This window comes from Glycine max, chromosome 19 (assembly GCF_000004515.6).
Source record: "Glycine max cultivar Williams 82 chromosome 19, Glycine_max_v4.0, whole genome shotgun sequence".
Lineage (NCBI taxonomy): Eukaryota > Viridiplantae > Streptophyta > Magnoliopsida > Fabales > Fabaceae > Glycine > Glycine max.
This window is the reverse complement of record NC_038255.2, coordinates 2,192,357-2,205,695: the sequence shown is the minus strand read 5'-3', so window position 1 is coordinate 2,205,695 and position 13,339 is coordinate 2,192,357. Positions and strand designations below refer to the sequence as shown.

At 32.7% G+C, this 13,339-nt stretch overlaps 1 protein-coding gene across 1 annotated transcript; it reads right to left on the bottom strand.

Moving 5' to 3' along the window:
• Positions 1-6,610: 6,610 nt before the first annotated feature.
• Positions 6,611-11,041, bottom strand: LOC100797790 (plant cysteine oxidase 2). Its single transcript, XM_003554310.5, has 5 exons — positions 10,330-11,041; positions 9,032-9,150; positions 8,548-8,710; positions 7,212-7,430; positions 6,611-7,043 (listed from the first exon to the last, which is right to left on the bottom strand). Exons 1-5 carry the CDS (start codon positions 10,547-10,549, stop codon positions 6,919-6,921), a joined length of 846 nt encoding a protein of 281 aa, XP_003554358.1. The 5' UTR covers positions 10,550-11,041; the 3' UTR covers positions 6,611-6,918.
• Positions 11,042-13,339: the final 2,298 nt, after the last annotated feature.

Genomic DNA, 13,339 nt, shown 5'->3' with positions numbered 1-13,339 from the left:
TCATGCCAGCTCAGCATTCTTGCCTCTTCTTCCTGTAAGTCCTTCTTCCTAACATTCTCTGTCCCACCAAAAACACATTGTCCTCAAGGTGTTGGGACTTCAAACCATGGCTTCAAAATCCGAACCAGACCCAAATTAAAATGGGTGAAGGAATGAGTGAATGAAGGTTAGTGTTGCAGAAGTAGAGCCATTTTACAGTGTCGATAGTACCGTAAAAGGTGAGGAGGAAGGAGTGGTCGAGCTCCTTGTCCCTGACCTTGGCGGCGAACGTGACTAAGGGAAATGAGCGGAGGTCCGAGGGGAGGATGCGATGGATGGGATACTCCTTGCGGATTTGGGAAATGCCCAGCGGCGGCCGGAGGACGCGTGGGGCTTGTTGTTAGCAAGGAGGGGCAGGACAACAAAGGTAAGCGAAGCCGGCAAGGGTGTGGGATGTTGTTGCATGATTGTGGGGCATAGAGGTGGAATCGGCATGGGAGGCGAAGTTGATATGATGGCGGCTGGTATCGGTGCCTGCGTAGGGACGGAAGATGGAAAATATGGAGTGTGATTGCGAAGGCTTGGTCGCTGAAGAAGGTCGTCGATTATGGTGGCCATGGTGTTGACGGCAACAGCGAGTTTGAGTTTATTGGGGGTGAGTTCCATAATGACTGCTTCGATGCAATCCATAGCGGAGTCCACAACATCTACGTGGAAATTGCTTTCCATTTTCGGGGGTAAGATGGGAGATGGTAGTGAAAGAGTTCCCTCGATACCAAACAAGCCTAGCAAACGTTTAAGGGTGCTCACAAAATCAATCCCATGGAAGGCAATCATTGGAGCTCAATGAAAGCACCAAATTGTTACAAACAAAAACCAAAAACAGTCACAAAGGCACTCGCATTCGAGGCCTAGTGCTATCTCCATAAGCAAGAAGGAAAGAAGAGAGTATTTCATTAATCTTGTCTGCCTTATTACAATGACTATTAACTATTTATAGGCAACAATTGAGGTGTTATGACACTCAATTCTCCCAATAACAAAATTCTAGCAGGATTCTACCCAAATAACAAAATGCAGGGGTAAAGGGAACAAAGGGAATAATTGAAAGTGATGGCAGACAGCATTTCTAGTACAACCACTACTCTCATGTCAGCTCAGTACTCTTGCCTCTTTTTCCTGTAAGTCCTTCTTCCTAATCGTATATATTCGTTTACTTATAAGATAAACACGACATACACGACACACCTAACATTAATGTAATGTGTATGTGAATTATAAAAAGTATGGGATGATTTTTTTAGACGGATTTTAAGTTAGATCATTGTTACAAGTGATTTATCATGTATTATATTTTATAGTCTTTGTATTAATCTTTAGTGCGCAATCTCACCAAATTATTTATTTTTCCTTCCACCCCTCCTCTATGTTGTTCACCATATTCTTTTAAGATTCAAAAATAAAACCAAAAAATAATTATAAAAACAATGTTTTCAAATACAACTTACCTTCACTTCTCATGTAATCAGTTTTTATTAATTATTTTGTATTTTGGTTTTTCTTATATTATTTTCAATGCAAAAAATTACTTAATTAAAATTAATAAGGAATAATGCATGAAATTTTAAAAGTTGAATACTAAATTGTGGAAATTTTAAAAGTAGAGTATAGAATTAGTGTACAATTTAATTTCCTTGAAACACAAACAGCCATGTGCACCACCATATATATCACTATCCATAAGCTTCATCATTATTCTATGTCAACACTACCTACCATGACAACAATTAACATGCCACATCAACAATTAGCTAATGGTGGAAACCAAGTCTTCACATTCAGGCATGCATATTCACAAGCCACTGAAAAGAAAGAATCATCTCCTAACTATTTGTTTCCACGAACACAAAATTCGAAATCATTATAGTTACAATCACATGTGTCACAATGCAAGGATAAACTTACCAAAAACAACATAAACTTAACAATTAAAAAATAATCAAATACATTATATATAGAGCATAACATTCAAAAATTACATATAAAGCATAAATCTTAAAATTCACATAACAGAGCATCTTATACTAATCAGCAGATATCAAAGACAAACTCGACTCCACGAAGACTTTTACAATGTGGCTGATTAACTCAAGTGCATCCCTTAGCATAGCATCACACAAACATTGGGGGAGACCCAAGCTAACACTACGTTTGAAGTGTGATTTTATCGAAAATAGATGAGTATGGGTAATGGCTTACCTAGAAAAAGTATGCATTAACCTTAACCTATAGGAATTCACCCACACATCTATTTTATAGGTTCATTCAATGTTAGCTATCACGATTCACCCAGTACTAGGTTGAGAATCCACTTAGCATCCTTAATTTACCTATTCACTGACAACAACAACTTAACACTTCACTTGGATGCCTAGTTTAAGGTTTGAGATACAACACATTTGTACTCATCATCTCACCTATGGTTTGTCTCATGGATTCAAGTTTCACCAACACAACCAAATTCTAAATATTTAAGTGAGTCAATATTTAACGTTCATAGAACATTTTCATCGCTTCAAAAGGTCGTCGAACTATAAAATGAAGAAGGTGAAAACTTGGAAAGATATCCACAAGTGAGACCCCCGGGTTTCTTAGTGGATCAAAGCTCCAATGCCCAATCGAAGTTTGACCTCACCAAGCAATCATTTCTTTCCAAAATATTTTAAAACTCAATTTGACTCACTTAAATGCTTTAAGAAGGTTTATCATCATCAAGGTTCATACACAACAATCATGTCATCTTTCATCATCAACACATTCACCTCATCAAACAGTATTCATATCATTATCAAGAAATCAACACAACTCAAGACATTCATCAATTATCATAATTATCTCAATCAATGTAATCATTTTTTCACTATAACAATATTTCTTCAAATCGTCATACACCAAAAATCATTATGTGAATGTGAATTACATCATAATTACATAAACTTCATTCTATTCATTCCATTATAGCTTTTACAAAAGGGACAATTCAAATTGAAGTTCATTAGGAAACCATATTATTTAAGTTACAATAGGTTATGGCGCTTAGCATTGTTATTTCTATCTTAAGCACATATTCCAGAGTTTAATTCCTTTTTCTCTAGTTTTGACGCTTAAGCCTAATTTTACTCACGCTTAAGCCTCAACTCGGTTCTACATTTTTTTATTTTAATCAAAACAAATCATTCTAATGCAACTTTTGGTTCCCACACTATCCCTAAGGATCCTGAAACATCAATTTTGATAAAAATAAAAAATAAAAAAAAGGCTTCCATACAATCCACAAGTCATATTCAAGCATTTACACAATCATAGGATTCAAAGAAAGGTTAAGTTTCCCTTACCTCAATAAACAAGAAGCAAACTTTAAGAGGAAAAAAGGAAAAAGGAGAGAGCTTTGGGTCCAAAATGAGAGTTTTTCCACTATCACTTACCACCACACAACTAGGTCACCACCCAAAACTCATCAATAAACATAAACAACATTAAAACCCCAATAATTAGCTAGCACTTTCATGAATCCCATGGGTGCTCAATGAAGGAAAACAAAAATTGAACTTCAAATGGAAAGGGAAGAGAATATGATTCTTCCCAATGTTCACAACCACAAACAACAAAAAGGGGTAAAAAAATAATGTGCACTCTTGAACAAGGTAAATCAAGGATTCAAGCTTCCAAAGAGAGAACTTTCTTGGAGAAGAAGAAAGAAGCAAGAAAGTGTGTTTTTGAGTTTAGATTATGCAAAGATTTTGGAAAGATTTATGACTCTTCTTATTCTCTCTCTTTACACCTCCACAGTTCACTAAACTGACTCACTCTCATTCTCATCACTCAAGGCCCAAACACTCTAAAAACTAACTAATCACACATAAAATATGGTTTAAGCATGAACATTAATATAAACACAAATCATCACCTGGTAATTAACTATTTATAGACACTTAAATTTAAACTTAATTACATGTACTAATTAATTAAAATCACTTAATCAAACATTATGAAAAGTACAATGTTGCAACACCGTGTTGGCTAAATCTCGCTCTTTCCTCTAAGATAAAGGTGACAAAGCATGTTGAATTCATTGAGTTCACTCACCAAGAAAAGAGACGCGGATCAGGTGACTCAACTAATCAACCAACTCACATAGTCTATCAATCCAACAAATTAAAGAGAGGTTGAGTAGGTTGACTCATCAACTTGAATCAACATATAAGAGAATAATTATTTTTGTAGTTGGTCCCACAAAAATTCAATTCCAACCTCTCTTAATTTTCCTTCATCCAAATCATAGAAAATTATTCTACCATCTCTATTTTATTGTTTCCTAAATACACCTGTCCAAACAAAGGGTATATGATATCTTTGATATTACAGAAAATGTTAAATAATTATTGGCCCATCACAAACTTTGCAGGATGATTGATTCAGTTGTTAAGTTTGCTCTTTGAACCGTTCAGTTGGGCCGAAGATGTACGTTTTGTTGTAAATCCGGGCTACAAACTTGATCAGATCTAGGAAACAAAAATAATTATTTAATACAATACTATATATATGGTTCATACCACCTGTACCTACTTTACACCTTTAGACTTCTTGTAAATTGTTAAATTATTTTTTTATAAAACATGATAAGTACAAAATATAACATCTATATCAACTCGTACGAATCTTAAGAATAGAAAATGATTTTTTATTTTATCTCTTAATAACTTTATGGTTATGCAATAATTTGAGTGATCACTTTTAAATTCTGACCCTGTTCTTGCTCCAAGAGTCACCTTTACGTTTGACATTATAGCTATTCCCTTCCAAAGCTTCTTCTCCATATCTCTATCACGTGCTTGAAATCATATATATACATGCCTCTTCCTTCTTCTCTCTCACCTTTCCCTTGTTCCTTAAGGTCAAGAATCTTGTTAATTATAAAAGCAAAACATACATATATAAATATATTATTTTAGCAACACTTTCCAACAGGTACCCTATGATATATATACAATGGGGCTACGTGGTGCAATATATAGCTATATATGATGGTAGCTAATTTCACATGTATATATCTCACATGAATTATGCATGCATGCAATAGTTGTTCTCACAGATAACACGCATAAGGAAACTCATTTGAACTATATAACATGCAAATAGCTTAAGCTTAATCTTAATGATCCTCCACTTTGCAAATTATCTTCATTATTCTTGATATAATTCAGTCACCACCCAAATCAATTAACCAAACATGTTAACAAAGAGATTAGTGCATATAATAAAGGCTAATAAGCAATTCGACAACAAATTAAAAGGTTACCAATTGTAAAAATCTTTCCTTTTCTGATTCTGCGATAGCTAGGCACGACAATATATTTTATAAATTACTTATATTTTATTAGTTTATTTTTCTTAAGATAGCTTATATGTGTATATATTAACTTGCTCTCACCATTATCTTATGGTTATCTTTAGTCTTTTGAATATTTAATTATATTAACATACTCATAATCAAATTTAAATAGAAAAAAGTTGTATTCAAGACTTCAAGTTATGATAAATTAAGATCGATCTCTAAGGAAAAAAAATATAGTTTAAAATGTTAAAGATAAGAAAACCAAACTTTGATACGAAAGTAATCATATAATATACTCATTAGTGAAATATTCGGGTATTGCATATACCAGGTGATCATGAAGATAACCACAACACACCTAGACTTTGCATCGTGCATTAGTCAGCATTATTTATCATCTAATAAACATATTATACATGCTTAATCTTGATTTAAGGAACATATTTTATCTTTCACTGACACTTCAACTCGGTTTATGCGCCAAACCCACGAAAAAGAGATACTGACGCAATTCAAAACTATGCATATACGCCTACAAACATATCATTAATTCTTCACATAAATAACTTCTTAAGGTTTGCCTCAACATAAACTACCACCAAAATAACGACGATTCCAAAAGCTATAACATATGGATAACAAGAACCTGAAAGTGGTATTTATCTTAAAGAAAATACTATTCATTCGTTCACTTTGTCTTTCATCACTTATTTCTTCTTCTTATCTCCCCTATTTTCACCATAAAAGTTTCATTTTTTATATTTTAAAATTATTAAAAGTTTTTCTTGATAATACTTTTATTTATGAAATATTCTAAAAAAATGTAAACATGCATTAAGTACTACATACTAAATAATGTAGTAAATAGTATATATATTTTCAATTCTAGGTTATTTATTTATTTGTCCATATCAAGTACAGGAACACAAGTCCTACACTGTGAAGATGCTGCATCAACATCTTTTCAAAAAAGACCGACAAATTGAGAACAAAATTCAAATCGGATAACACATATTTCCCCCTTTTATTTTCCACATAACCCATTATTTATAGATAGGACTAACAACAGCTGAAAACTTAGAATTATTAGCACTTGACAGACGCAATTTCATTTTGTCATCATCATAGAAGCTATGTCATACCAATTTATTAAATACATCAAATTGTGTATAAAGAACCTTTAAATCATCCGAAAGTGAAATAAATGAATTAACCAACTAGCCTACAAAACAAGGCTCGATTAAGCTGATTGCATTGCACCTCCTTAACTTGTCCTTTTTCTGTTTCTTGGTATGTACATAAAAAGAACTATAGACTGAAAAACAGCACCAAGTGCATGGCAAGTGCCTCTCATGTTCCATTAAGAAAACAAAAACACTAAAGATAAAGAAAAAAGGTACAAGAACACAAGCGTTGCTTCTCTACTTAAAAGAAAGAAATTGATAGAAAAAATTTCTGTAAGAGTATGTGGTGGCAGCAGCAGCAGCAACTGATCACAGAAACTGAAAGATGGTGTACGTGATGTGAGAGGATAAATAAGATTATTAGCTCTCAACAATCTTTGGACCGTTGTACATTTTTCCATTTACTTCTAGGTCTTCAAGTTCATCCCTCTCTTGTAGCCATTCATAAGCATTCTTTTCCTCTTCTGGTATGGATAATCCATCCACTGAAATTCCAAAAAAATATGCACCCCATTAGCTAACAGAAATCATTATTAAACTATAACAAAAAAGGTCCAAAAAGTAACAATTGGTTTTAGTGCATGTTTAGTTCAGCTTGTTTTGAAAAAATGAGATCATTTATTACAAGCCTGCATGGATTAGTGGCAAGATACCTGAAAAGTTGGAAAAGGGGAAATCGTGGTAGTATGTGCAGTGTCTGCCTTCAGCATCAGAATATGGAGGACCAAGCACATCTAGAACTGCGCATGCTGTCACTGCTGTGAAACAGTGCAAGTTGCCCCCATCTTCTGGATAAAGGATGGAAGGGTTGCAAGGAGCAGTGAAATCAGCATCAACCTTAACTTTGGCTAACCTCATCTCAGGACCTTGGTCTGCATAATTAGAATATAAAGATTATTTTCTTTTTTTCTTAGTGGACAAGGTGTGCTTACAAAAAAAGTTAAAAATAAATAAATAAAGAAGAGAAATGCTAATAATGACCAACTGGTGCTAGTTCACCAATCTCCAATTTTAATGCTAATGGAAAAATGTCCTCTCTCACATTTTCCATATAGAGAGTAGGGAATGCATTTGTTAACAAACTCTTCTATTATTATTAAGTGAAAATCATGCGGGGCCCTCTGAATCATGTGGATCCTACTCTATTTTAGTGAGACACATGAAATTCAACAATAATAAAGAATTTGTTGAAAAGAGTATGTCAAAAAGTATGCCATTGGAATTTCCCTTTCAGCATGTAACAAAAGAAATTTGGAGATATTGCCCATATACAACAATCGAGTGTGAAGATATTTCACCAAGCCTCTTGAACTCAGCTACAATAAAAGTAAACAAAGACATGATCATCAATTATATCCATGATCCATCCTCACAAAAACCTGATGAGTGGCCCTAGCAATCAATCTTTATCAGCAAAACCATTCACATCCCTATGACTTGAAAAGTACATGAGGGTTTTGTGGTATTTGAGAGTTCTATTGGGGTCACTAGAGGAAGTCCCTAATACACACACACATCACAGGTTTGTCCAAAGATAATGCTAGTTGGTAACAAAACCCCTTCTAGGTACATTTCTCCATAACAAAAGCAATTCCTTTAACCAAACAGCTTCTTCAACGCACAAGGGTATGTATCAAATGTCAAACAGCACCTTCTTCTATATAGTTATGACTATTCTTATAAATTTAATTTATCTTGCTAGTCCACAGAAGATCACCTTGAAGCATGAATATATATATATATATATATATATATCTTCCTTTTCCAAAATGAATAAAGGACCACTAATAAGTGCATGTTTGGAGATAACCATTTTAAACTGTTTTAAACGTACTTTTCAATACTGAAACATATTTCTAGAGAAAAATACTCTTCAGTACTTTTATTCTGAAAAATTACTTTTGGAAACAGTGCAACGTTATCCAAACATGCTCTAAGTAGTAGTGAATAGTACATGGATAGGGTACAAAAATAGGGAAGTATACTCACTTTCTGATGGTTTGAGAGTTGTAGGAGATTCAGGAGGCGAGTCAACGACCCAATCATATGACTTGATGTGCATAGTGCCAAAAAGTAGCTTACTGAAAACCGTCATTCCAGGGTGATTGTGAAGAGGGATGACCCCAGAAGGTGGCAAACAAAATATCCCCATCTGTGCAACACAACAACAAAGGTTACAATCACCACAAAAACAGCACTCACTCTCATGCATGCATGCATGCACCCACCCAAAGCCGGTCAAGAGTGAAAGCTTATACTTTAGGCCCACCAGTAAAAAAATATTTGCTATTAGTATTTATAAACTAAAATAGGCTTCATATGTTGATAAAAAAGTCAGATGTGTTAGTAAAAAGGTCCAACATATTGAAAGTAAAAAATTTCTTTTAAAATTTGTTGTAGGTCTCACTAATTGTTGAACCTATTCTGATGCACCATGAAAATTTCTTTTAAAATTTCTTTTATATTCAAATACCGAGAACTTTTCACACTCATAAATGTGCAGGTACGTGATTCTTGGCACTCTCTGTGTGGCACTTGTCCTGAAATACGGCATATCTGGTCTCAAACCAACATCTTCTGGCTTTATTCCATCTGCACAAAGAAAAACCAAAGTTGCATTGCATGCTTTGCATGACACATATATAATAAAACTCATGGGGGGAAAAAAGTACTGTTAACAACAATCGGTTGATAATTCTTGGCATCACTGTACAGGTACGTGTGGTCCAGGCAACTGATTAAGTAGTAACTTGATAGGTTCCAAAGGAAGATATATACAACAAAAGTTCACAAGAAGCATTAATTAAGGTTTAATTCAGACAGATAAAACCAGCTAAGAGTAACATTCCTAGGTTTAACAACTCCCACTAAACAATTATGAGAATTTTGTGCTAGGCCTTCAGCCACAGAATAATTTTTATTTTCCCTCTTTGGCAATCATCATCATAAGAAAAAATTGCGAAAAACATTGAACTTGGTATCAAATCCATTGATTGGTTGTCTTGTCTCCCACCTAATAATTAGGATTGCAAGCCTTCACTAAACTAATCTAGCTCGTTATCACCTAAAGAGCCCAAAATTATGATATAGAGAATCCAAATTATCCACATGGACACATGAAACATGAGAATATGGGGGAGAAGAGAGAGAGAGAGAAGCAAGGAGCTTCACTATGCTTGATGTCTCATTCGCATTAAAATTAAACACGTAGTTGACATCACACTGGGAACTGAAGTTGCAATGATATATATATATATCGTGGGGAACATCAAGCACATGATAACATTTAACAAGCATTTTTTTATTTGATGGCCAGTGCAGAAACCTCGGAACATATTTGTAAGACACATGCATGCATGTTAAGACACAAAAATTAGTATATAAAAGAGGGAGAAACCTACTCCAATTGGTGCAATTTGTGAAATTGAAGCAATACCCAAAATAATACACATTAAAATTCACATTATTATTTAATAAAAATGGCACAAAAAGAAACGTACTAAATATATAAAATACCCCCCAAACCCGTGATCCCTCTATAAATACTACACCAAACCAAACCAAATGATTATAATTCCAATAAAAAAGGAAAAACCCAACCCATTTCACACTTAACACATTAGAATTGAATTCACAACAAGATGAAAAACACACATAAAAAAAAATTGAAACATGTTCAATCCAGATCAAAATTTTGAAACCCCAAATAGGGGGAAACCAACCAATAACAACCGACAACACAGATCAAAAACCAAAACAAGAAAAAAGTACCTAGAACAGATTGCAACTCGTCAATGTCCTCATGGGGAGGGACAAAGCCTGTCCCCGCAGAGGCAAACACAACCTTGCAAGTCTCGAAGAGCTTCTGAACCGGCGGCTTCTTCCTCTGTCGCCGCCGGTTCCTCCTTGAGTTGCTGCTGGCAATGGTTTCTCTCGGCAATTCACAAAAGTCTCTTCCTTTTCTATCAGCCAAGGTCCTCTCAATCCCCATTCAAACCCACCCCACCAAAAAAGTCTTCAACTTTCCTCAACAACACAATAATGCAATGCCCAAACAACCCCTCAGACTCAAATTCACCAAATGGGCACCCCAAAAAACCTCTCAAAAATGCAAAACAAAGGTACCCAATAGCCAGAGGAACAAGAACAGAGAAAACAGGGGAAGAGGGTATAGTGATTAGTGATAAGGTTAAAAAAAAAATACTAATAATAACGATGTGGTACAGGGGTCGTGTGTGTGTTTTCTTTGTACTTTTTTTGTTGGTGCTGTGTTGGTATTGATGGGTAAAAGGTGTGAAAATTTTACAAAAAAAATGATGAGAAATTGTGAGGGTGAAGCAGAGGTGGGTAAAGATTGTGGATTGATATTTGATATAAAAGAGGCAGGAAGAGGCGCTGGCATGGTGGGTTAGTTGAGAGAGAAAAAAACAGTTGGTTTTTGCAAGCCAAATCAGAAAACCAGGGGCCATGTTTGCCATTCCGGTGGGCTGTTTCAACAGCGGGTTTTTTTTTAGTTTATAGTTTTATTATACCATCATATAAATATATTTAATGTTCTTATTATCATATCAATATCTCCTGTGATTTGGTGCTTTAGTCTACTATTCTTCTTCTTATGCCCTATAAAAAAAAAAAAAGTGTATGCTTTATTTTATTTTTTAGAGAATGGTGTATGCTTTATCAAAAAATAAATAAATAGTGTTCAGCAAATATTAGTAAATATTTTTATCAATAATATGATAAGAAAAAATAAATAGTATATGTATCCAACAAATTATTAGAAGATAGTATAAGACTATTACATGTTTATAATAGCCGACAATTGTTGTGTAATATGTATTTAGGTTTTTTAATTTACCGAAAAAGCATTAATGGTAATTGACTACATCTTATATAAATTGAAATGTCTTTGTTATATGTATTTTCACGTGTCCCTCAATATAAATTGGTCAAGCCAAATATATGGGTTTCTATTTGATATTGAAATTTTCTCTTCAACACAAGTGGGACACCTCAAGGATTAGTTATTTATTTAATTCCTTGGTACCTTTTCGTTCTTATTATATTAATTAATCAGCAAACATATATGTTAGGCTCCGTAGATCGTACCATGAGTTCAGATATGCTCGCCCAGGCTCAGAAACAGGGGTTTTAGATAATTTATACCAAAGGCCAATAAATAAATATATGTGAGTGCTCTTATAGATATAGATTATGCCAAGCTGAGTCTCTATTCTTTTGAGCACGAGATGCCTGAGATTAAAAACATGGTTAAATAATCACTTTAAGAGGAATATGATAATGATTCAGATTTGAATATAAACCATATTTTTATTTTTAATTGTTTGATATAATAATTAGAATGTTATGAAATGCTTTGAGTTGTAAAAAGTAATTATATTTATTCAAATTGTGCACTGTGGAATCGTTCAAATTTTTATTATTTTATTAACTGTTTTCTCACTCGTTGAAATTAAAAATAGCACTAAAAATTAATACGTTGTTAACTTAATAAAACAAATGGAAAGGAAAAGAAATTCAAAATCACTAAAATTGTATTTCATTAATTTATACTTAGTCTATGTTGTTATATTTTTATTTTTATTTTAGTTACCTGTTAGGCTAATATTTAGGAAAAATGGAAAAATATGTCCTTTTCATGCATATCTCCTTGAACTTATCAAACCATGCATATCAAATGTATATATGTTTTTGTATATATACATGGAGGGGTGTATATACATAGTTTTATTTTGATATATATATATATATATATATATATATATATATATATATATATATATATATATATATATATATATATATATATATATATATATATATATAATAATTAAATGGAGTTTCTAGTAATTTATTTCCAAAGTTTTTTTCCAATGCAAAATAAGTAAATAACGACATTAAAACTAGAATTTAATTATAATATAATGATAATGTAATATTTTTTACATTAATAATCAATGTTAAATTGTTATAATATTAAAGATTGTTAATTTCTATAATAACTAATTACTATAAAATTCGTCCTTGTTATAATACTTTCCAATTAATTGGCAGTGTAAACTTTACGATAGCATCTGATTATATTTTTACAGAGAATATTAACATCTGATTTGAAATTTACATTAATACAAACTTTGGTAGAAAGATCTGTCAAAAAAAAAAAAAAAACACTCTGATAGAAAGCAAAACTTGCACTATGATATTTCATTGATTGAAAGTGAGACAGCAGGAACAAAATATCGTTCTCCTTTTTATTTTGTAAAGATGAATTAAGTAGCATTTATTTCAAAAATAAAATTTTGCATGATAAAAATGTTTCAAATTAGGGTTATAATTTTTTAAGTCCATCAAATTAAATTTGTACTTTTATTCCTTCGAACTTGAGAAATGTTTATTCTAATCTCTCTCTTCATATGTCAATAGTGACTCTCAAACACAAAATAATAAATTCACAATTTATGATGAATTTGATCATCAAAATTTGATTTTGTAATTTAAAAACCAAATTCTAGATTTACGAATTTAATACTCCTGATGTGGCACGTATATGGAGAGGGATTAAAAAAATATTTTATAAATGTGAAGGACTAAAAAAATAAATTTAAATTTGAAAAACTAAATAAGAATATTTCTATATTTAAAAGACTAAAAATATATTTAAGTCTTAAAATAAATAAAATAGGATATGTATAAAAGAATGGTATACTTCATGTAAAAAAATGAGAAAATCACGATTAAAATGAGAAGAATATATCTTATA